Source organism: Entelurus aequoreus, linkage group LG18 (genome assembly GCF_033978785.1).
Source record: "Entelurus aequoreus isolate RoL-2023_Sb linkage group LG18, RoL_Eaeq_v1.1, whole genome shotgun sequence".
Taxonomy (NCBI): domain Eukaryota; kingdom Metazoa; phylum Chordata; class Actinopteri; order Syngnathiformes; family Syngnathidae; genus Entelurus; species Entelurus aequoreus.
Genome location: NC_084748.1, coordinates 46,188,709 through 46,213,130, shown reverse-complemented (window position 1 = coordinate 46,213,130; position 24,422 = coordinate 46,188,709). Strand labels below are relative to the sequence as shown.

General features: G+C 40.3%; 2 protein-coding genes and 1 long non-coding RNA gene across 17 annotated transcripts in view; 2 read left to right on the top strand and 1 right to left on the bottom strand.

Moving 5' to 3' along the window:
* LOC133634193 (uncharacterized) overlaps positions 1–24,078 on the bottom strand; it is a 29,528-nt gene extending 5,450 nt beyond the window's left edge. Inside the window, exons 1-14 of one of the 9 annotated variants that reach the window (XR_009821894.1) lie at positions 23,963–24,078; positions 23,636–23,865; positions 22,874–23,010; positions 22,547–22,776; positions 21,785–21,921; positions 21,458–21,687; positions 20,696–20,832; positions 20,369–20,598; positions 19,613–19,749; positions 19,224–19,515; positions 18,524–18,660; positions 18,197–18,300; positions 17,429–17,565; positions 13,797–14,020 (exon numbers count right to left, since the gene is read on the bottom strand). This is a non-coding gene — a long non-coding RNA (uncharacterized LOC133634193). Of the gene's footprint in view, positions 1–13,796; positions 14,021–17,428; positions 17,566–18,196; positions 18,427–18,523; positions 18,661–19,223; positions 19,516–19,612; positions 19,750–20,368; positions 20,599–20,695; positions 20,833–21,457; positions 21,688–21,784; positions 21,922–22,546; positions 22,777–22,873; positions 23,011–23,635 lie in introns of all 9 variants that reach the window. The other 8 variants (XR_009821898.1, XR_009821896.1, XR_009821895.1 and 5 more) reach the window with 8 other exon arrangements.
* LOC133634191 (ankyrin-2-like) overlaps positions 1–24,422 on the top strand; it is a 195,092-nt gene that overhangs the window by 154,971 nt on the left and 15,699 nt on the right. For 6 of the 7 annotated variants that reach the window (XM_062027271.1, XM_062027272.1, XM_062027268.1 and 3 more), the window contains 5 exons: positions 12,999–13,076; positions 13,224–13,355; positions 13,585–13,725; positions 13,824–14,034; positions 15,044–15,122. In XM_062027271.1, the coding sequence (XP_061883255.1) occupies positions 12,999–13,076; positions 13,224–13,355; positions 13,585–13,725; positions 13,824–14,034; positions 15,044–15,122 (641 nt within the window). The remainder of the gene's footprint in view (positions 1–12,998; positions 13,077–13,223; positions 13,356–13,584; positions 13,726–13,823; positions 14,035–15,043; positions 15,123–24,422) is intronic. The other variant, XM_062027267.1, reaches the window with a different exon arrangement.
* LOC133634190 (uncharacterized) lies at positions 4,322–12,952 on the top strand. Its single transcript, XM_062027265.1, has one exon. It carries the CDS (start codon positions 4,403–4,405, stop codon positions 12,560–12,562), a length of 8,160 nt encoding a protein of 2,719 aa, XP_061883249.1. The 5' UTR covers positions 4,322–4,402; the 3' UTR covers positions 12,563–12,952.

The window sequence follows — 24,422 nt, the reverse complement described above, 5'->3', positions numbered from 1 at the left end:
ACCCCCTGGGAGGTGAGGGGAGCAGTGAGCAGCAGCAGGGCCGTGCTCGGCAATCATTCTGGTGATTTAACCCCCAATTCCAACCTACCGATCTCAGGGCGGACACTCTAACCACAAGGCCACTGAGCAGGCTATTTTTTATTTCTTTTTTCCATATTGCCCTAAAGGAGCTGTTTGCAACCTTTATGCCTACTAACTTGGAACTAACTTTCCAAAGTATAGTAAGAATTATATTACTCTTTTTTCAAGATTGTAGTACACAATGACGTAAACTACGCCTTATGTAACACTCACGCATTAGCTTTGTTTGTTGTCAGCTAAAGACAGCAATTTCCATTTTGAAGGAATCTTTCACTTGAGTTAGGGTTGTGCAAAAGACGATTTTCGATATCAATAATATGAATTTGGCCGGCGAAAGAGCTTTTAATACTATCATCATATCGTAATAATGCATGTTGCTGTGTACCGCAAATTTGACAGCGACAAACTGAACTTTAATGAAGCATCCTTCATAGCAAGCGAGTGGCTAACGTCCCTCCACAGTGTAAAGCCGCTTCTAAGGGAGGATACAATATGCTATGCTAACCGCTAAGTTAGAGGTCTGGAATGTAAACAGGGATGGACGGATCAGTACAAATATCGACAGTAACAATATCAAGAACATTATCCATATATGGTTGATATAACAGTAATTAGATCAATGTTTTTTTTATCACCAAATCATGTTTTTGGTCATTTTTGTTATTGTTCACAAACACCAGAGGAAAAACAAAAAAAAATGTAATTAGACCTATTTATTGATTTTATTTTGTATTGTTCTTCATTTTCATTTGGTCTGTAATAATAGAGAAGAAAGAAAAAAAAGAAATGTATTGTTACATGGCCATCCTGTGTTTTTGGTGGTTTAAACAAAGGGAATAATTAGTGATCTTGACAATGTTAAGTATCAGTCCCAACATTGGTTTGAGCAGTACTGCCCCTGTAAATACTTGGTATTGGATCGATATCCAAATTAGTAAGATGGCCCAAAACTAATCTTACGTATCCAAACAACAGAATAATAAATGCTTAGTACACTTGAACTAAACTGTATACAAAACCATGTTACAACAGAAAATAACTAGCTATTAAGAGTTTATTAGCTAACAGACGAATAATAGTGTTGAAAAAATAATACAATGACAGAATTTGTTACCACATCTGTGACCAGTCAAATTAGGAGCCTTTGTAACTCGTTTTGAAATGGATGTATTCACAATATACTGTAGATGTATAGTCAGGGATTCCCGCACTATAAAGCATTTAAACAGGTTTCTGTGTTATAGCAAGGGGATGCACATCTCGTCGGAACATTGGCACACCGCTTTTGTTTTTTTTGTCCTATCCCCTTGTCTGTGTCTGTTTATATCACATTCAGCGAGAAGGCAAAGTGGTCCCCAACAGGAGACTTAAACTACTCCTGGTAGCCAAAGGTTAGGATAAATACCAAGTCTACTCTGTGTTTGTTTACATGTTTGTAAACATGTGACACCGCTGAGCATTTACACTTCCTGTCCCTCACTCAATGAGTCCCAGGTGGGAACTAAGTAGGCTTCTAGCCCATAACCAAAAATCGAATGACGAATATATGTGCCGTTACACCCCTATCCAAACACAATACTTAATGTATTTAGTCACTGCACTACAACGTAATAGTATGTTTATATTGACACAAAACACATAAGTTCTCACCTCACCAAGCATAGTTTCATTCATTGACTGTTTTATTTACATGTTTTCCCTAAGTTGGTTTTACTTCTTGTGCATGGTAGTAGTCAAAAAACAGATCATAACTTAATTGCAAAACGGTATTTATTTTTTTAGTTCAATAAACACTTCAATCTTTCTCTCTAGTGCAATTTTCTAAAATAATTTTGCAAGTGTATGCGTTCTGTGTTTTATAGCTTGGTTTGTTGCCAGACATGACTCTACATGTCAGTAGCAATCTTGAGAGGGTTTGTCAGTTCTTCATTCCTGTCCTTTTGTTCCATACAAAGTTTTGCTGTTTTTATTGTTGTTTGTGTTCGTTCCGTTTGCCAACTTCATTTGTTTTTTGTTTTTTTGTTTTTTTCTTACTTTAAATTGGGATATTACAATCAAAGTCGGCATTCAAACTTATTTCACTTCTCATGTCTCTGCTTATGCTCTTGCTGCTTAACTCGCCAGGATCACTTTTTTGTTTGTAGTTTTTTTAACTTCCTTATTGTCTGCCCTATCGATCTTTTCCTTGATCTCTGAACTCAATCTGGCTTTTAATGGCATTGTCTTGATCACAGTTTTCTGATGTCTCTCTTCCCCACTTAATTTGTCCCTATGTTCTTTACCCTTTTTGGTTGATAAAACTTTAACGTAAGATGATGAATCTGAATCAATGGACACGTTTTCACTGAAAACAAATCAACCTCTCGACCCCGCGACCCTTGCAAGCCCTGACCTTCTCTCCGACATGTCTGACATGAAAATTCCTGTTTTACTTTCCGAGCAAGGGGATCGCTTCATAAATGTGGACACTAATGGTGCTAAATGGACAGAGGGAAACGAGGCTCTGGCTAAATATGGCTTCAGAGAGAGACACCAAAAAGCTGGAGAGATTCAAAGTGAAGGGCTCAATAACGCCAAAGATCAGGAGGGTGGTGCTAGAAAGGCAGAGCAGGTCTTAGTTAAAGTAAGGACTGTACCTGTTGAACAAAAAAGCACATCAAATAGAACTGCCACAGAAAACAGAGACGTAACAAGCATGGACTCGTGCCTCAGCGTAGACCAAATGGGTATTTCTCAGGAGCTTGTCCAAAATACACAGCTTATTGTGAAGTCTAATGGTAAAAAACGACCCCCAAATATAAAAAAACCTATTAGGAGAAAACTTCGGGACAGAGAGCGTTCTGGATATAGTAGCTCAGAGGGTGAGCTTGAAACGATGAGCTCTGAGGAGTCTTTAGATGGTGATGCTGTTCTTAACGAGAGGGATATCGTTCCCACACCAGTAATCGATCCACCAGCTTCTCCTCGTGTGGTTGAGACACCTATAGGATCAATAAAGGACCGTGTTAAAGCGTTACAAAATAAAGTTGAAGAAGAGGAGGGACAAAAACATGCTGTGGTACAGATTTCAAGATCATCGGTTACCACAACAAAAATGGAGGGTGACATGCCACAACTCCCCAGTCTTCCCAAATCACCCAAATCTCAGACAGAAAGATTGGAAGAAACAATGTCTGTTAAGGAACTTATGAAAGCATTTCAGACCGGTCAAGACCCTTCGAAAAATAAATCAGGCCTTTTCGAACACAAAGCATTGGCTTCTTGTGATTTCACTCCAACAAGCGAATCAGCAGATTCTGAAGAGAAACAGGGGAATGACCAAAGTCCTGCACAGACACCAAAACCCCAAAGTCATAGCTTCAAAGATCCCTATGAAAATGACTTTCAGGGAAGTGACACAACTGACTCTGAAAATCAACCAATAGGCATACTAAAAGGTACCTCAAAGGAATCACTGTTAATTTTAGATGCAAATGTTGCAAAGACTGTCACATTTTGTGATGATGCAGGCATTTACTCACGCACAATGTCAACTGAGTCTTCAGACTGGGAGAGTATGTCTGTTAAGGAGCTAACGAGAGCATTCCAGACTGGGCAGGACCCTTCAAAGAGTAAACTTGGGCTTTTTGAACACAAATCCATGGCTTCCTCAAGTATTTCAACAGAGGGATCCATTATTCCCAAAGAAGCAGCCGGTGCACAGGAAGCAAAATCCCAGCTAATTTCCGAAACTGGCTGTATTGGAAACAACGTAGAAAGAACTGATACGATTCAGCATAAGGATGAAATGATTAGTCCTCGGAGCGAACTGTTGCCAGGGAGAGGCCTGGGTATGATACAAGTTGGACAACAATCTACTGGTACTGGTATGGCTTTATCTGAAGACTTGCAGATCAGCCCTGACCGCAGACCTTCTGAAGACTTCAGTGCTGACATAAAGGCTGAACTAGAAGAAAGTCCTGAATACCAGCTATTCAAGAAAACATCCACATCCTTGGATGTCAGCAATCAGCTGGAGACATCAGATGAAGAAACATTGGTTGACACAGCACCATACTACAGTCCATCAATAGGAACAGTTTCTATTGAAAATCAAAACATGTTCTATGGCAAGCAAAGTCCAGAAAACATGGCTGAATCTACAGACACGAATGTCGACATTTGGACACCTCAAATCGGGACCCGAGAGAACAATGAAGGACTTGAAGTTGCTCAACAAATGAACACTGATACAGAAGAGGTCATAATTGAAGAGCCAGTACTTGAAGAAGTCCACATTGGCAGGAAAACCGATAACCAGCGTCCCACAATAGTAAAAGATATGTCGGGGTTGGAGTCCTTCATGGCAACTGATTTGGATCAATATGTAGCCCCAAGGTTTAAAGCAGATCAACCACTCCAAGAGGATATTATTGAAAACAAATTTGAACAAATTATCCTAACAAAGGATAAAGAGAAAGACATTCACCCAATTGCCTCTGACACATTTGCTTTCAGCTCAGAGCATAAATATTTTGAAGAAACTCCTCTAAGTGGAGATATAATTAGGGCACCTCTTTCCAGTTTGGGAGAAGACTATGAAGGACATGCAGTTGTCCATCATACGAAGACTAACAATGAAAAAGTCATAGATGATGAGCCATTACTTGATGAGGTCTACATTAACAGGAAAACTGATAGCAAGGATTCCATAGCAACAAAAGATATGTCAGGGTTGGAATCCTTTATGGCAACTGACTTGGATCAGTGTCCAGCAGCAAGATTTGAAGCAGATCAACCACAGCAAGAGGATATCATTGAGGAAAATGTTGAACAAGTTGTCCTGAATAAAAAAGAAAAATACATTCATGAAATTACCTCTGATGAGGTTGTGTTCGGAACAGAACATACATATTTTGAAGAAACTGTTACAAGTGGAGACCAAAATAGAACACCTCATTCCAGTTACGGAGAAGATGATGAACCACTTGCTGTGGGCTCTCAAATCAACACTGATAATGAAGAAAGCACTGTGGATGAACCACTACTTGAAGAAGTCTACATAAGCAGAAACAATGATGGCAAGGCTCCTACACAAGCAAAAGATATGTCAGGGTTGGAGTCCTTCATGGCAGCTGACTTGGATGAGTGTCCAGCCAGAAAGTTTGAAGCAGAGCAACCAGAGCAAGAAGATATTATTGAGGAACATTTTGAACAGATTATCCTAACCAAAGATAAAAAGAAAGACATCCACCAAATTACCTCTGATGAGGATGTGTTCGGCACAGAACATAAATATTTTGAAGAAACGGTTATAAGTGAAGACAGAAAAAGAACCCCTTATTCCAGTTTTGGAGAAGATGATGAAATACTTGTTGTGGGCTCTCAAATGAACACCGATGATGAGAAAATCATAGTGGATAGACCACTACTTGAAGAAGTCCACATGAGCAGGACAACTGATAACCAGCGTCCCACAGGAGTGAAAGGTATGTCGGAGTCCTTCATGGCAACTGATTTGGGTCAGTGTCTACCAACAAGGTTTGTAGCAGATCAACCACAGCAAGAGAAAATTATTGAGGAAAATGATGAAAAAGTTATCCTAACAAAGGATAAAGAAAAATACATTCACCAAATTACCTCTGATGAGGTTGTGTTCGGCGCAGAACATAAATATTATAAAGAAACTGTTATTAGTGGAGACAGAAATAGAACACCTTGTTCCAGTTTGGGAGAAGATGATGAAGGACTTGCTGTGGGACCTCAAATGAACACTGGTGATGAAGGAATTACAGTGGATGAACCACTACTTGAAGTCCACATTAGCAGACATAGTGATGGCAAAGCTCCTACCCAAGCAAAAGATATGTCAGGGTTGGAATCCTTCATGGCAACTGACTTGGATCAGTGTCCAGCAACAAGGTTTGTAGCAGATCAACCACAGCAAGAGCGTAATATTGAGGAACATTTTGAACACATTATCCTAACCAAGGATAAAAACAAAGACATCCACCAAATTACCTCTGATGAGGTTCTGTTTGGCACAGAACATAAATATTTTGAAGAAACTGTTATATGTGGAGAAGGAAGTAGAACCCCTTATTCCAGTTTGGGAGAAGATGATGAACTACTTGCTGTGGGCTCTCAAATGAGCACTGATGATGAAGAAATCTCAGTGGATGAACCAATATTTAAAGAGGTCCACATTAGCAGAAAAAGTGATAGCAAGGCTTCCATAGCAACAAAAGATATGTCAGGGTTGGAGTCATACATGGCAGCTGACTTGGATCAGTGTCCAGCAACAAGGTTTGTAGCAGATCAACCACAGCAAGATGATATTATTGAGGAACATTTTCAACAAATTATCCTAACCAAGGATAAAAATAAAGACATCCACCAAATTACCTCTGACGAGGATGTGTTCGGTACAGAACATAAATATTTTGAAGAAACTGTTATAAGTGGAGAAGGAAATAGAACCCCTTATTCCAGTTTGGGAGAATATGATGAAGGACTTGCTGTGGGCCCTCAAATGAACACTGATAATGAAGGAATCACAATGGATGAACCACTACTTGAAAAAGTCCACAATAGCAGAAATAATGATGGCAAAGTTTCTACACAAGCAAAAGATATGTCAGGGTTGGAGTCCTTCATGGCAACAGGCTTGGATCAGTGTCTAGCAACAAGGTTTGTAGCAGATCAACCACAGCAAGAGTATATTATTGAGGAACATTTTGAACAACCTATCCTCACCAAGGATAAAGACAAAGGCATCCCCCAAATTACCTCTGATGAGGTTGTGTTCGGCATAGAACATCAATATTTTGAAGAAACGGTTACAAGTGAAGACCAAAATAGAACACCTCACTCCAGTTTGGGAGAAGATGATGAACTACTTGCTGTGGGCCTTCAAATGAACACTGATGATGAAAAAATCACAGTGGACGAACCACTACTTGAAGAAGTCCACATTAGCAGAAAACATGATAGTAAGGCTTCTATAGCAGCAAAAGATATGTCAGGGTTAGAGTCCTACATGGCAGCAGGCTTGGATCAGTGTCTAGCAACAAGGGTTGTCGCATATCATCCACAGCAAGAGGATATTATTGAGGAAAATTTTGAACAAACTATCCTAACCAAGGATAAAGACAAAGGCATGCCCCAAATTACCTCTGATGAGGTTGTGTTCGGCACAGAACATAAATATTTTGAAGAAACGGTTACAAGTGAAGACCAAAATAGAACACCTCACTCCAGTTTGGGAGAAGATGATGAACTACTTGCCGTGGGCCCTCAAATGAACACTGACGATGAAGAAATCACAGTGGATGAACCACTACTTGAAGAAGTCCACATTAGCAGAAAACATGATAGTAAGGCTTCTATAGCAGCAAAAGATATGTCAGGGTTAGAGTCCTACATGGCAACAGGCTTGGATCAGTGTCTAGCAACATCGTTTGTAGCAGATCAACCACAGCAAGAGCATATTATTGAGGAAAATTTTGAACAAACTATCCTAACCAAGGATGAAGACAAAGGCATCCCCCAAATTACCTCTGATGAGGTTGTGTTCGGCACAGAACATAAATATTTTGAAGAAACGGTTACAAGTGAAGACCAAAATAGAACACCTCACTCCAGTTTGGGAGAAGATGATGAACTACTTGCCGTGGGCCCTCAAATGAACACTGATGAAGAAATCACAGTGGACGAACCACTACTTGAAGAAGTCCACATTAGCAGAAAACATGATAGTAAGGCTTCTATAGCAGCAAAAGATATGTCAGGGTTAGAGTCGTACATGGCAACAGGCTTGGATCAGTGTCTAGCAACAAGGGTTGTCGCATATCAACCACAGCAAGAGGATATTATTGAGGAAAATTTTGAACAAACTATCCTAACTAAGGATAAAGACAAAGGCATCCCTCAAATTATTTCTGATGAGGTTGTGTTCGGCACAGAACATAAATATTTTGAAGAAACGGTTACAAGTGAAGACCAAAATAGAACACCTCACTCCAGTTTGGGAGAAGATGATGAACTACTTGCCGTGGGCCCTCAAATGAACACTGATGATAAAGAAATCACAGTGGATGAACCACTACTTGAAGAAGTCCACATTAGCAGAAAAAATGATAGCAAGGCTTCTATAGCAGCAAAAGATATGTCAGGGTTAGAGTCCTACATGGCAACAGGCTTGGATCAGTGTCTAGCAACAACGTTTGTAGCAGATCAACCACAGCAAGAGCATATTGTTGAGGAAAATTTTGAACAAACTATCCTAACCAAGGATAAAGACAAAGGCATCCCCCAAATTACCTCTGATGAGGTTGTGTTCGGCACAGAACATAAATATTTTGAAGAAACGGTTACAAGTGAAGACCAAAATAGAACACCTCACTCCAGTTTGGGAGAAGATGATGAACTACTTGCCGTGGGCCCTCAAATGAACACTGATGATGAAGAAATCACAGTGAACGAACCACTACTTGAAGAAGTCCACATTAGCAGAAAACATGATAGTAAGGCTTCTATAGCAGCAAAAGATATGTCAGGGTTAGAGTCGTACATGGCAACAGGCTTGGATCAGTGTCTAGCAACAAGGTTTGTCGCATATCAACCACAGCAAGAGGATATTATTGAGGAAAATTTTGAACAAACTATCCTAACTAAGGATAAAGACAAAGGCATCCCCCAAATTACCTCTGATGAGGTTGTGTTCGGCACAGAACATAAATATTTTGAAGAAACGGTTACAAGTGAAGACCAAAATAGAACACCTCACTCCAGTTTGGGAGAAGATGATGAACTACTTGCTGTGGGCCCTCAAATGAACACTGATGATGAAGAAATCACAGTGGATGAACCACTACTTGAAAAAGTCCACATTAGCAGAAAAAATGATAGTAAGGCTTCTATAGCCGCAAAAGATATGTCAGGGTTAGAGTCGTACATGGCAACTGACTTGGACCAGTGTCTAGCAACAAGGGTTGTAGTAGATCGACCACAGCAAGAGTATATTATTGAGGAAAACTTTGAACAAATTATCCTAACCAAGAATAAAGAGAAAGACATCCACCAAATCGACCCTGATGATTGTGTGATTAGCACAGAACACAAATATTTTGAAGAAACTGTTAAAAGTGGTGACAGAAATAAAACAATTCATTCCAGTTTCAGTGAAGATGATGAAGAATTTGCTCTGGGCCCGCAAATGAACACTGATGATGAAGAAAATACAATGGATGAACCACTACTTGAAGAAGACCATATTAGCAGAAAAAAATATAGCAAGGCTTCCACAGTCGTAAAAGATATGTCAGGGTTGCAGTCCTTAATGGCAACTGACTTGGACCAATGTCTAGCAACAAGGTTTGTAGCAGATCAACCACTGCAAGAGGATATTATTGAGGAAAATTTTGAACAAACAATTCTCACTAAGGATAAAGAGAAAGACATCCATCAAATTGCCCCTGATGAGGTTGTGCTCAGCACAGAACATAAATATTTTGACGAAAGTGTTAAAAGTAGAGACAGAAATAGAACACCATATTCCAGTTTTGGAGAAGATGAAGAACTTTCTGTGGGTCCTCAAATAAACACTGACAGTGAAGACAATACAGTGGATGAACCACTATTTGTAGAAGTCCACATTAGCAAAAAGAAGGATAGTGAGGCTACTATAGCAATAAAAGATATGTCAGGGTTGGAGTCCCTCATGGCAACTGATTTGGATCAATGTCTAGCAACAAGGTTTGTAGCCCAAAAGGAAACAGAGGAAGCAAGAAGTACATTTGAAGACAAACATTACTTAACTACAGAGGGGCCTGTGACGGAAGAATGGGTGGGGCTGAAGTCTTCATATCAACTCTCCAAAAATGTAAGAAATATGTCTGGCATGATATCCCTACTTAAGAGTGACTTAGACCAAGACCTCTTAGATAGGCCAGTGGCACATGAGACTCCACAAGAGGACCTTATCCAAGAACAGTTTCAGAAAGTTCAGAAACCCTCTCGTGAGGAGACAAATGTGGAAGACAAGCAAGATGAACAAACACAGATGCAGAATGATATGGCTGACGGCAAAGAGAAGGCTATGTCAGGCATTATGTCGGTCCTTGGTAGTGACTTAGAGAAGGGTTTCAAAGACTATCATGTGGCAACACAAGAAGATACAATAAGTGGTGCAGCAATCACAACACAGCTGAGTGGTGAATCACAGATGCCAATTAACCAAGTTTGGATTGAGAGAAAGCCACAACAGCAAGAGTTTATGATCAAGCAAGATGGTTCAGGCATGCTATCACTGCTAAATCATGACTTAGACCAATGTTTAAAAGAAGAGCCAGTGGTGATACAAGGCTATCCAGAAGAGGATGCAATCCACGAGAGGTGCAGACAGGTTGTAATACCAAAATACTCTGACAGAGACACATCTACATTTTCACCAGTTTCACCAAATGGAAACTCACATTTTAGTTGCAACAGTGAAAGTACTGTGAAAATGACAAAACTGAATGAAACAATAGGCGAATGCCACAATGATTATGACGATACAAATATTGATGCCATTACCCCAAATATACCACAGAGGCCAACTGATTTTAAGAACTTAGACACTGTGGTTATGGATGACACAGTGAAAGAGCTTTATCGAAAAGATTCGCTGGAGGCAAGTCCTGTCGCGGAGGATACATCGTCAAAAAGATCTCCAGACTCCATTGAGCCAAGCCCTACCAGAGAATCTCTTTGTCCAGACTCTCTTGAAGGAAGTCCAACTCAATCCGAAAAAATTGGAGAAGGAATAACGCACAAGGCAGCAGTGTATGAGGATTATGCATCACAGCTAAAAGCATGTTTGGATTATGACACAAATATTTGCATAAATGACTTTACGCCTGATGAGTCAGAAAATTTCACGCAAATGGAAGGTGACAAATATTCGACGCTTCAAGAAGATGACAACGAGGATTATTCCACACACCAACAGTTTACTCCAGAAGAGGAAATGTTTAAAATGGCTGCAAGAATCAAAACGTTTGATGAAATGGAACAGGAAGCTAGAACCAACAGAGATGCATCCTCATTTGAACCATCACAGGCAGGAATCTCAGAGGAATTATTTCCAGAAAAGGACGAGTCTTTGAAAAACAGAGAAAGCGAAAGTGAAATACAGGACAACGAAGACTACATGACACATTTTTACAGCGGTGTTACTGAACATCTCTATCCAGATGATGATTTAAAGTACAACCCAATGCTTGATAATGGTTCAGATTCTTTAACTGAACCTATGGCTGTGGTGTTTGCTAAAGAAACCAAAAATGATACATCAAGTTGTGTGTACTCTGTAACCTTAAATGAAGACGCTGATCTGGCAGAGGACCAAAAAACACTTGATAAATCACCTATTCAATCACCAATTGATGACATAACCCCTGATCAATTTCAGTTTAAAAAGGGAAAGCTATTTGAAATGACCAGAGGGGGCGCAATAGATTTAACAAGAAGTGCTGATGAAGAAGCTGAAGGATATGCATTTTTTCAAATAGAGGGATGTCCAACTGAAGTTGTTTCAGAGGAAATTGGAGAAGAGCAAAACACCTTTTCAACATTCGATAAAGGTTATTTAGCTGCAAAGGAAATCCTACAGAAGACAGGGGATGATGAAGCCCCAACTCCTAAACCCAGAACTCTCTTCCCTCCCTCAAGTGACAAGTCAAAGAGTGAGAAGTATCTTTCTGAAACAGATCTTGGCAGCTCTACGGAAGTTCAGCTGGGCTCCCCCAGTGGATTGGACAAGCTGAACCTTATTCAAAGTGACGATGAAGGTTTTAAAGGCCATGGTGCAAACTACCTTGACTCTACGATAGCAGATCTTCAGTCAAACGCAAATGTAGTGTATCAATCAGCATATTCAAAGCAGAATTATGATTCTTCCGACTCATCCCCGGATGAAGATGAGGAAGATCAGTGTTCGGTCATTGAGATGTCTTCTTCAGGTGCACAATGCAGCAAAAAAAAGGAATCTGAACCAGATTTGGTCACAAAAAAGACAGATACATCCATGAAACGTAGGACAAGATCTGAGACTGATGGTGGCCCAAGTAATGTCTCACAAAAAAATAGCAGGAGTTGTTCTGAAAGCACTCAGTTAACATATGAGTCCAACCTTTCAATAGCAAAACCCATTCTCTCAACAAAACAGAAACACAAAAGAATCCATATCGGTGAGGCAGAAGAATCTTCAGTTTCTTTGGACACTGATGATATAAGCAGCTCAAGTCGTAAGAGTCCAGATTCTGTTATCTTTACTTATGACATGCCAGCCTCGAGCAGTTCAGATTCAGATCCTGTTACGGCTGTTCGCCGGTCTTCTAGTGCAGTGGCTGTATTTGAATCTAGGCCTACCTGGGATGACAAGGTGGAAACACAGATGCAGAGAATCACCGATGATCAAACTTCAGAATGTACGGCAGGTATGGCCAGATTTACATAGGCTTTTTATTTCCTCGGCGGCAACAACTCTTTTTTTTCCTTTGTCGGAGCATTGTGCCATCACATGTGTGCATATAGTGGTGTTTTGCATGTTGGTGAGTTGTTTGTCCATCTCATCTGTGTGTATGTGCTATCTCAAGATTCAATGGTCATGTTGGTTTTAGAAATAGCAGCTTATTTTGATGCCGACTATTGGTATCTCTGATACTAATATAGCTTTACTAATATTACTAAATTTTATTTGCAAACCTTAACCATGTAATATTTTTGAAACGCCAACCTTTATATTTTCATCCATATCAACATTACATAACCACTTATCATTTCAGGTATATTATAGTTCATAAGCTATAAAGCATTAGGAACGATAGTAAATTTGTGTGAAGGTTACTAGGCCACTAAAATATAATATGTTATTTTGTTGTGGTGGTATTTAGTGGATTGGCAAGATGATGCTGACAGGAAAGAGGAGACATTAGCCATCATTGCAGATCTCCTCGGCTTTAGCTGGACTGGTAAGTTGTCACCTAAAATGACACTTTTAAATCAGTAGCTTTGAGAGAGTGTACGATTGTGGTATTTCTGTGTAAAAATAACTTGTAAATTGTGATTTGTCATAAAGGACTCAATATTACATCATATTTTGCTATCCATTTCCCCAGAGCTGGCAAGGGAACTTGAATTCAGTGAGGATGACATCCAGTCAGTTAGGTCAGAGAATCCTAATTCACTTCAAGAGCAGAGTCATGCCTTGCTTCAGCGATGGGCTGAACGAGAAGGCAAACATGCCACGGGTAAGTAATGGTTATCTGCAAAACTCCTGCATTAAAATGGTTGTCCCGAAAACTGTCTCTGCTTTACACATCTGTCCAATTTCCAAAACTACAGGTGAAAATAATTGACAATAGTTATTGCTGTATGGGTTCCAAAAAAGTCTGCAATTTTTTAACCCAGAATATGAGCAATAGGTTTTCAATTGAATTATTGATGAAATACTTCAATCATGTTATAATAATTCCACAGAGGACTGCCTGATTAAAAGACTGACCAAGATCAACCGCATGGACATTGTTCATCTAATTGAAACCCAGATGAACAAGTCAATTCAAGAGCAAACCTCAAGAACGTATGCTGAGATTGAGAAAACACTGGACCATAGTGAAGGTAGTTTTGTATACAAATCTTTGTGTCTAAGCGCTTTCTAGCGGCATACTAAATCAGAGTGTTGCTTTTACCTCCTCACGACTGTGCAATTTTTTTAGTCTCAGTGGCTCTGTCTTCAGTGCAAGAGGATGTTGACAGCCCCAGAATTGTGAGAAGGATAGAGTCCGATCGCAAGCCACCCCCGGCTGTTTCTGAGGAGGACCTCTCCGTCGCTTCTCTGTTAGACATTCCTTCATGGGCGGAGCCTGCTGGACATACTCACTCAGAGAGCATGCATGGTGACCTGTTGGAGGAGCTTGAGATCACACAGTAAATACACAATTGTATTCATGTGATGACTAAATGTTCATATCTTTAGCAACATTTGACACAGTTCAAGAATAAGGATATACGATATGTTGTAGCCCCTACAAAGCAAGGGACATTTTTACTTATTTGACCTTTGCTGCCTTGCTTGGATATATGAAAAAATAATTATGTCCTGAGTTTTCATATTCCAAAGTTTATGGTCATTGTTAGGGCTGTCAAACGATTAAAATATTTAATAGCGAGTAATCGCATTTTGTCCGTGGTTAACTCATAAATAATAGATAAATATTTTTTTTTTATCTTTAATAAAAACATTTCAAGTTTTTAATACTATATAGACTACTAGACTGAACAATTTGCTTCATGCAAATATTTATCAAACATTATGCTTTTTTAAACAGCTTAACACAAAATGAACACGGACACTCTTCTTCTGACAATAAAAATGACATGCAGTGCTCCGGTGTCGTGCCAGATTTTGTATCCCAGACAGACTTTGTATCCTCTGCAGCTGGAGCGCTTGCATTCAGAGGAGTGGAGCTAGACTTCTGTGTTTAGTTACCATTTTAGAACATACCCAAATAAATTATTCTGATATTCTGTACATTACATGTTGCAGGTAATCCTAATCATATCGCTTCAAGACAATGTCTTAACCTTCTCTATTTTGTAATGAAGTGTAATATTGCTAGGTGATCAGCCTGTTTATCACACTGCAATTGAGGACTATCAAAACATGTGATACGGAAAATACATAATTTTTCAGCCTGCCAGAAAATGTATCCTCCCTCTGTAATCCTCAGTTGATGTACTAACATTTATGTAGGTACATATATGAACTGGAACGCAGCTACATTTTTCTACACCAAGTCGCGTGGCAAAAGAATAAATGATGCTGTTAAAGGAATTCAGCATTACTTCGTTATCGCGTTCACTTTGACAGCTCTAATTATTACATATTATGTTTTAAAGTCGTAATTTGTGACAATGTCTACTTTGTCTGTTACAGTGAACTGAAACCAAGCCTGTGGACCTCAGATGATGTAAATTCACATGAACGTACACGCTTTGTCAACTTGGATGAGCAAGTAAGTACGCTCCCAACCAAAACAGAAGCTGCTATGAGGAGCAAAGACACTCAAGTTTTTGATGACCAGCAAATTCCCTGCAGCACTGAAGTTCATGTTTTCAAGCCTTCTCATGGCAGTAATCAATGCCAAAGCAAAAAAATATATAGCCGAGTGACACCTGAACCATTTGTTGAAAAAGATCGGCAGAGCCACTCAGCTAAAATGTTGAACTTGCCATCATCTGTATCGATCAGTGAAATTAGTCTGATCCTATCGGAATCAGACCAAGCTGAGACGGACTTCAAAAAGCTCCATGATGAGTACAACTATATTCCTCAGCTTTTCACAACAATTCCTTCCAAAAACATGTTCAGAGGAACCTCTGAACCTAACCTGTTTGAATCACCAGAGATTCACGAAGCAACTTTGGCAACTGATGAAGTCACAGATGCAGATCCAAGAAGTGAGGTGTCGCAGAAGTGTATTGATGAAATCACAGACCTGTTTATCACAGACCATTCCAAGATCCCTCAAGTCCCCAGTGTGAATCCGGGCTACGGTCCCTTTACATCAAACAAAGAGGACAACACAAAATTTCCACTGAAAATTGTTGAGTACCCGGAAAACATGCATTTCATTGATGACGATCCTGTCCAGTCAGTGGACTCCATTTTTGCTGCAGCCAAGTGCAAAATGGTAAATGATAGTAAAAACATTCAGATGGCCTGTGACTCAACTGATAGCTCTATTTATAGTTCAATCAGTCCAGACAGTGACAAACACAGGGCAAAGACGGTCTCTTCCTGCCTTTATCTGCATATCACGGAAGAACAGACACATGAGCAAGATGAAACATTATCTTCCACCAGCACACATTATGATCCTTATGTTTATGAAAAAGATTTCTTACCACCTGAATCTTGGACATTAAATGACTATTTTCCTAGAATGTCATCACCAGACTCTGTTATGTCAGTCAGCGATTATAGGGCAATGTCTCCAGACTCTCCTCTTAGCAAAAGAAAGGACTGTCACATAATTGATAACAACTGGACACTATTTTCAAGCACTGACAAGTATAATGTATCGGACATGACAGTTATTACTGAAAATAACACAGATCTTAGCCAATCACACCTGTTTGATTTTACACCTAAACCAGGTGCAAAACCAAAACTTGTACAGGAATTTCATTGCACATCTCACGTGGCAAAACACAGTCCACCTTTACCTGACAGTCTACTTATCCAGGAAGAGTTCAGAGAAATTCTTAGTTTGACACCAAACGTTCTGTCCGATGAGCACTTGAATGAAATACCTTCACAAGATTTAAGCACAAATAATGGTGAAAATCAGTTGTCAAACATGGATTGCAGGCCATTGTCCCCACAATCTCAGACTTCTCAGTGCAGTTTTTCATTCCTTGAAGTCTTGCTCTCTGAACCAACCCGTGCCCAACTGAAGAGTCAGTATTGTGATTACTTTCTACTGTATTCAGGAGATAATCCAACCTCACCCCTACTGACTGTTTACAACACAACAGTTTACTGTCAACACCCTGGAGACAGTAGTTCAGCTGAAGCAAATTATTATAATCCACAACCCAAAATTTCCATTCAATTAAAAAACACCCCCAGTGTAGAAAAGCCTGCATCATGGCAAGGAATATGTGATGCAGCTGTCAATACAGAAGAGACCAAGTGTGTAAATGAAAAACACATTTTGTTTCAATGTAGGCCACCTTCATCTAAACTCCTTGCGCAAAAGACAGAAAGTAAGCAATCATTTCTCGATTACTGGTTTACAAAGTTGGCACCTCAATCTTCAAATGTATTACCATCAACATATGGATCAGATGTTGATATCAAAGATATTACACTAAACACAAAGGACATCAGTCTAATTCAAGGGTCTTCACATCAGAGCTGGATGAAAGAATCAACAAAAGTAAATATATGTTTAGATGACAAATTTCAACCATCATCTATGACCTCTGACAGTATATCACTACCACAAATTAAGGAGCCAGTTATCTTTAACTTTGTGGAAAAACCGAAGTACACTTTTGAGTTTCCAAAAGAAAAAAATTTGACATTATGCAAAAAAGAATCTTCTACGTTTGAGAAGGTGACCCAACAGAACGTGCCACCAAATTTAATATCATCCTCTACAAAAGCAAGCATGCCATTGACTAAGTATTTTTTCTGTCCTGATTTAATTGAGCAGAATAAATATTGCAACTATTTGTTACAGTACTCTAACATTTTTGATGAGGTTAGACCACTGTCCCCACAGTCTGTTTTGTCAGATGTTGCCCTTGATACCTTCTTTAGCAGTAGGCTATTGTATCCAGATTCTATTTCCTCAAATTTGGACACATCAGTCCTTTGGGACTGTGTGCTAGACATCAGGGCATCCTCCCCGGAGTCTGTGGTATCAGCTGAGAAGGCCTTATTCTGTCCTGGAGCATTTGGGGAAAACAAAAAACATAATTGTAATTATTACTTAAACTACTCTGAAGATAGGCCAGTTACACCTCTTTCAACAGTGCCTGACAGTGAGTATTCTGTTATATGTTTTAGAGATCTCTCTGATGGCAGCAGGCCAGAATCGCTAGAGTCCATTATGTCAGAAAATATAGATTCAGCAAATCCGGTCACAGTTAATTCATGCAAAACTCAGTCCTGTGCAAGACCTTTCACATATGCAGATGTTGTGCGTGGCATGAAAAAAGAATACCAAGTAGATTACAAATCCGAAGTAAAGACATTTGAATCTCAGCCTATTTTGCTCTCATCAGACTCTCTTGATGAGTTGTCAGACTACTCCTCAGATGAATTGGTCACAAAGGTGACACCTCATTCTCCAGAGTCTGTGGTGTCACAATGTGAATACAGGCTACTTTCTCCTGGCTCCCCTATACCTCATTTTGATGTATCCCACATACATGACCAATTTTTCAACCAAAGGTCGTGCACACCGGAATCCATTGTTTCTGATTGGGAAGAGAATGATTTGTGTCTCACTAACCTTTTTGATGAGGCCAGACCAATCTCTCCACAATCAGTTTTGTCAGAATTGGAACTTGATACCTCGCATAGCAGCAGGGCATTGTCTCCAGATTCTGTTTCTTCTGATCAAGACACATCACTCCTTCGGGAATGGTTGTTCAACTTCAGAGCATCCTCCCCAGAGTCTGCGGTGTCACAATGTGAATTCAGGGTTCTTTCTCCAGACTCCCCTGTTCCTCATGTTGACATAGCCAAAATTGAGGATAACCAATATTTCAACTGCAGGTCATGCACACCAGAATCGATTGTCTCTGATTGGGAGGAGAATGATTTCTGTCTTAGCTACCTTTTTGATGAGACCAGACCAATCTCTCCAAAGTCAGTTTCGTCAGAATTGGAATTTGATACCTTACATAGCAGCAGGGCATTGTCTCCAGATTTTGTTTCCTCTCATCAGGACAGGTCACTCCTTCAGAACTGGTTGTTAGACCTCAGAGTATCTTCCCCAGAGTCTGTGGTATCAGTTGAGAAGGGCTTATTTTGTCCTGAAACAGTTTATGAAAACACAAACGAGTATTGTAATTATTACTTAAGGTACTCTGAAAATAGGACAGCTACAGCGTCTAATGATGAGTATTCAGAATTACTTGTCAACGATATCTCTGATCGTGGCAGGCAAGAAACTCCAGAGTCCACAATGTCAGAAAATATAGTCTCAGCAAATCAAGTCGTAGTACATTCATGCCAACCTCAGTCCTTTGCAAGAGCTTTCACATATGCAGACGTCGTGCGTGGCTTTACACATGAAAAGCAAGTAGATTCAATGTCTAATGTAAAGACATTTGAGTCTCAGCCTATTTTTCTATTATCAGACTCCCTCGATGATTTGTCGGACTACTCCTCGGATGAACTGATCACAGAGGTGAGACCTCATTCTCCAGAGTCTGTGGTGTCACAATGTGAATACAGGCTACTTTCTCCTGACTCCCCTATTCCTCATTTTGATTTATCTCACATACAACATCATGACCAATTTTTCAACCAAAGGTCGTGCACACCGGAATCCATTGTTTCTGATTGGGAAGAGAATGATTTGTGTCTCACTAACCTTTTTGATGAGGCCAGACCAATCTCTCCACAATCAGTTTTGTCAGAATTGGAACTTGATACCTCGCATAGCAGCAGGGCATTGTCTCCAGATTCTGTTTCTTCTGATCAAGACACATCACTCCTTCGGGAATGGTTGTTCGACTTCAGAGCATCCTCCCCAGAGTCTGTGGTGTCACAATGTGAATTCAGGGTTCTTTCTCCAGACTCCCCTGTTCCTCATGTTGACATAGCCAAAATTGAGGATAACCAATATTTCAACTGCAGGTCATGCACACCAGAATCGATTGTCTCTGATTGGGAGGAGAATGATTTGTGTCTTAGCTACCTTTTTGATGAGACCAGACCAATCTCTCCAAAGTCAGTTTCGTCAGAATTGGAATTTGATACCTTAAATAGCAGCAGGGCATTGTCTCCAGATTTTGTTTCCTCTGATCAGGACAGGTCACTCCTTCAGAACTGGTTGTTAAACCTCAGAGTATCTTCCCCAGAGTCTGTGGTAACAGTTGAGAAGGGCTTATTTTGTCCTGAAACAGTTTATGAAAACACAAACGAGTATTGTAATTATTACTTAAGATACTCTGAAAATAGGACAGCTACAGCGTCTAATGATGAGTATTTAGAACTACTTGTCACCGATATCTCTGATCGTGGCAGGCAAGAAACTCCAGAGTCCACAATGTCAGAAAATATAGTCTCAGCAAACCAAGTCATAGTACATTCATGCCAACCTCAGTCCTGTGCAAGACCTTTCACATATGCAGACGTCGTGCGTGGCTTTACACATGAAAAGCAAGTAGATATAATGTCTAAAGTAAAGACATTTGAGTCTCAGCCTATTTTTCTATTATCAGACTCCCTTGATGATTTGTCGGACTACTCCTCGGATGAACTGATCACAGAGGTGAGACCTCATTCTCCAGAGTCTGTGGTGTCACAATGTGAATACAGGCTACTTTCTCCTGACTCCCCTATTCCTCATTTTGATGTATCTCACATACATGACCAATTTTTCAACCAAAGGTCGTGCACACCGGAATCCATTGTTTCTGATTGGGAAGAGAATGATTTGTGTCTCACTAACCTTTTTGATGAGGCCAGACCAATCTCTCCACAATCAGTTTTGTCAGAATTGGAACTTGATACCTCACATAGCAGCAGGGCATTGTCTCCAGATTCTGTTTCCTCTGATCAGGACACATCACTCCTTCAGGAATGGTTGTTCGACTTCAGAGCATCCTCCCCAGAGTCTGTGGTGTCACAATGTGAATTCAGGGTTCTTTCTCCAGACTCCCCTGTTCCTCATGTTGACATAGCCAAAATTGAGGATCACCAATATTTCAACTGCAGGTCATGCACACCAGAATCGATTGTCTCTGATTGGGAAGAGAACGATTTGTGTCTCAGCTACCTTTTTGATGAGACCAGACCAATCTCTCCAAAATCAGTTTCGGCAGAATTGGAATTTGATACCTTACATAGCAGCAGGGCATTGTCTCCAGATTTAGTTTCCTCTGATCAGGACAGGTCACTCCTTCAGAACTGGTTGTTAGACCTCAGAGTATCTTCCCCAGAGTATGTGGTATCAGTTGAGAAGGGCTTATTTTGTCCTGAAACAGTTTATGAAAACACAAACGAGTATTGTAATTATTACTTAAGATACTCTGAAAATAGGACAGCTACAGCGTCTAATGATGAGTATTCAGAATTACTTGTCACCGATATCTCTGATCGTGGCAGGCAAGAAACTCCAGAGTCCACAATGTCAGAAAATATAGTCTCAGCAAATCAAGTCATAGTACATTCATGCCAACCTCAGTCCTGTGCAAGACCTTTCACATATGCAGACGTCGTGCGTGGCTTTACACATGAAAAGCAAGTAGATTCAATGTCTAAAGTAAAGACATTTGAGTCTCAGCCTATTTTTCTATTATCAGACTCCCTCGATGATTTGTCGGACTACTCCTCGGGTGAACTGATCACAGAGGTGAGACCTCATTCTCCAGAGTCTGTGGTGTCACAATGTGAATACAGGCTACTTTCTCCTGACTCCCCTATTCCTCATTTTGATGTATCTCACATACAACATCATGACCAATTTTTCAACCAAAGGTCGTGCACACCGGAATCCATTGTTTCTGATTGGGAAGAGAATGATTTGTGTCTCACTAACCTTTTTGATGAGGCCAGACCAATCTCTCCACAATCAGTTTTGTCAGAATTGGAACTTGATACCTCGCATAGCAGCAGGGCATTGTCTCCAGATTCTGTTTCTTCTGATCAAGACACATCACTCCTTCGGGAATGGTTGTTCGACTTTAGAGCATCCTCCCCAGAGTCTGTGGTGTCACAATGTGAATTCAGGGTTCTTTCTCCAGACTCCCATGTTCCTCATGTTGACATAGCCAAAATTGAGGATAACCAATATTTCAACTGCAGGTCATGCACACCAGAATCGATTGTCTCTGATTGGGAGGAGAATGATTTGTGTCTTAGCTACCTTTTTGATGAGACCAGACCAATCTCTCCAAAGTCAGTTTCGTCAGAATTGCAATTTGATACCTTAAATAGCAGCAGGGCATTGTCTCCAGATTTAGTTTCCTCTGATCAGGACAGGTCACTCCTTCAGAACTGGTTGTTAGACCTCAGAGTATCTTCCCCAGAGTCTGTGGTATCATTTGAGAAGGGCTTATTTTGTCCTGAAACAGTTTATGAAAACACAAACGAGTATTGTAATTATTACTTAAGATACTCTGAAAATAGGACAGCTACAGCGTCTAATGTTGAGTATTCAGAATTACTTGTCACCGATATCTCTGATCGTGGCAGGCAAGAAACTCCAGAGTCCACAATGTCAGAAAATATAGTCTCAGCAAATCAAGTCATAGTACATTCATGCCAACCTCAGTCCTGTGCAAGACCTTTCACATATGCAGACGTCGTGCGTGGCTTTACACATGAAAAGCAAGTAGATTCAATGTCCAAAGTAAAGACATTTGAGTCTCAGCCTATTTTTCTATTATCAGACTCCCTTGATGATTTGTCGGACTACTCCTCAGATGAACTGATCACAGAGGTGAGACCTCATTCTCCAGAGTCTGTGGTGTCACAACGTGAATACAGGCTACTTTCTCCCGACTCCCCTATTCCTCATTTTGATGTATCTCACATACAACATCATGACCAATGTTTCAACCAAAGGTCGTGCACACCGGAATCCATTGTTTCTGATTGGGAAGAGAATGATTTGTGTCTCACTAACCTTTTTGATGAGGCCAGATCAATCTCTCCACAATCAGTTTTGTCAGAATTGGAACTTGATACCTCGCATAGCAGCAGGGCATTGTCTCCAGATTCTGCTTCCTCTGATCAGGACACATCACTCCTTCAGGAATGGTTGTTCGACTTCAGAGCATCCTCCCCAGAGTCTGTGGTGTCACAATGTGAATTCAGGGTTCTTTCTCCAGACTCCCCTGTTCCTCATGTTGACATAGCCAAAATTGAGGATAACCAATATTTCAACTGCAGGTCATGCACACCAGAATCGATTGTCTCTGATTGGGAGGAGAATGATTTCTGTCTTAGCTACCTTTTTGATGAGACCAGACCAATCTCTCCAAAGTCAGTTTCGTCAGAATTGGAATTTGATACCTTACATAGCAGCAGGGCATTGTCTCCAGATTTTGTTTCCTCTGATCAGGACAGGTCACTCCTTCAGAACTGGTTGTTAGACCTCAGAGTATCTTCCCCAGAGTCTGTGGTATCAGTTGAGAAGGGATTATTTTGTCCTGAAACAGTTTATGAAAACACAAACGAGTATTGTAATTATTACTTAAGGTACTCTGAAAATAGGACAGCTACAGCGTCTAATGATGAGTATTCAGAATTACTTGTCAACGATATCTCTGATCGTGGCAGGCAAGAAACTCCAAAGTCCACAATGTCAGAAAATATAGTCTCAGCAAATCAAGTCGTAGTACATTCATGCCAACCTCAGTCCTTTGCAAGAGCTTTCACATATGCAGACGTCGTGCGTGGCTTTACACATGAAAAGCAAGTAGATTCAATGTCTAAAGTAAAGACATTTGAGTCTCAGCCTATTTTTCTATTGTCAGACTCCCTCGATGATTTGTCGGACTACTCCTCGGATGAACTGATCACAGAGGTGAGACCTCATTCTCCAGAGTCTGTGGTGTCACAATGTGAATACAGGCTACTTTCTCCTGACTCCCCTATTCCTCATTTTGATGTATCTCACGTACAACATCATGACCAATTTTTCAACCAAAGGTCGTGCACACCGGAATCCATTGTTTCTGATTGGGAAGAGAATGATTTGTGTCTCACTAACCTTTTTGATGAGGCCAGACCAATCTCTCCACAATCAGTTTTGTCAGAATTGGAACTTGATACCTCGCATAGCAGCAGGGCATTGTCTCCAGATTCTGTTTCTTCTGATCAAGACACATCACTCCTTCGGGAATGGTTGTTCGACTTCAGAGCATCCTCCCTAGAGTCTGTGGTGTCACAATGTGAATTCAGGGTTCTTTCTCCAGACTCCCCTGTTCCTCATGTTGACATAGCCAAAATTGAGGATCACCAATATTTCAACTGCAGGTCATGCACACCAGAATCGATTGTCTCTGATTGGGAAGAGAATGATTTGTGTCTCAGCTACCTTTTTGATGAGACCAGACCAATCTCTCCAAAGTCAGTTTCGTCAGAATTGGAATTTGATACCTTACATAGCAGCAGGGCATTGTCTCCAGATTTTGTTTCCTCTGATCAGGACAGGTCACTCCTTCAGAACTGGTTGTTAAACCTCAGAGTATCTTCCCCAAAGTCTGTGGTAACAGTTGAGAAGGGCTTATTTTGTCCTGAAACAGTTTATGAAAACACAAACGAGTATTGTAATTATTACTTAAGATACTCTGAAAATAGGACAGCTACAGCGTCTAATGATGAGTATTCAGAACTACTTGTCACCGATATCTCTGATCGTGGCAGGCAAGAAACTCCAGAGTCCACAATGTCAGAAAATATAGTCTCAGCAAACCAAGTCATAGTACATTCATGCCAACCTCAGTCCTGTGCAAGACCTTTCACATATGCAGACGTCGTGCGTGGCTTTACACATGAAAAGCAAGTAGATTCAATGTCTAAAGTAAAGACATTTGAGTCTCAGCCTATTTTTCTATTA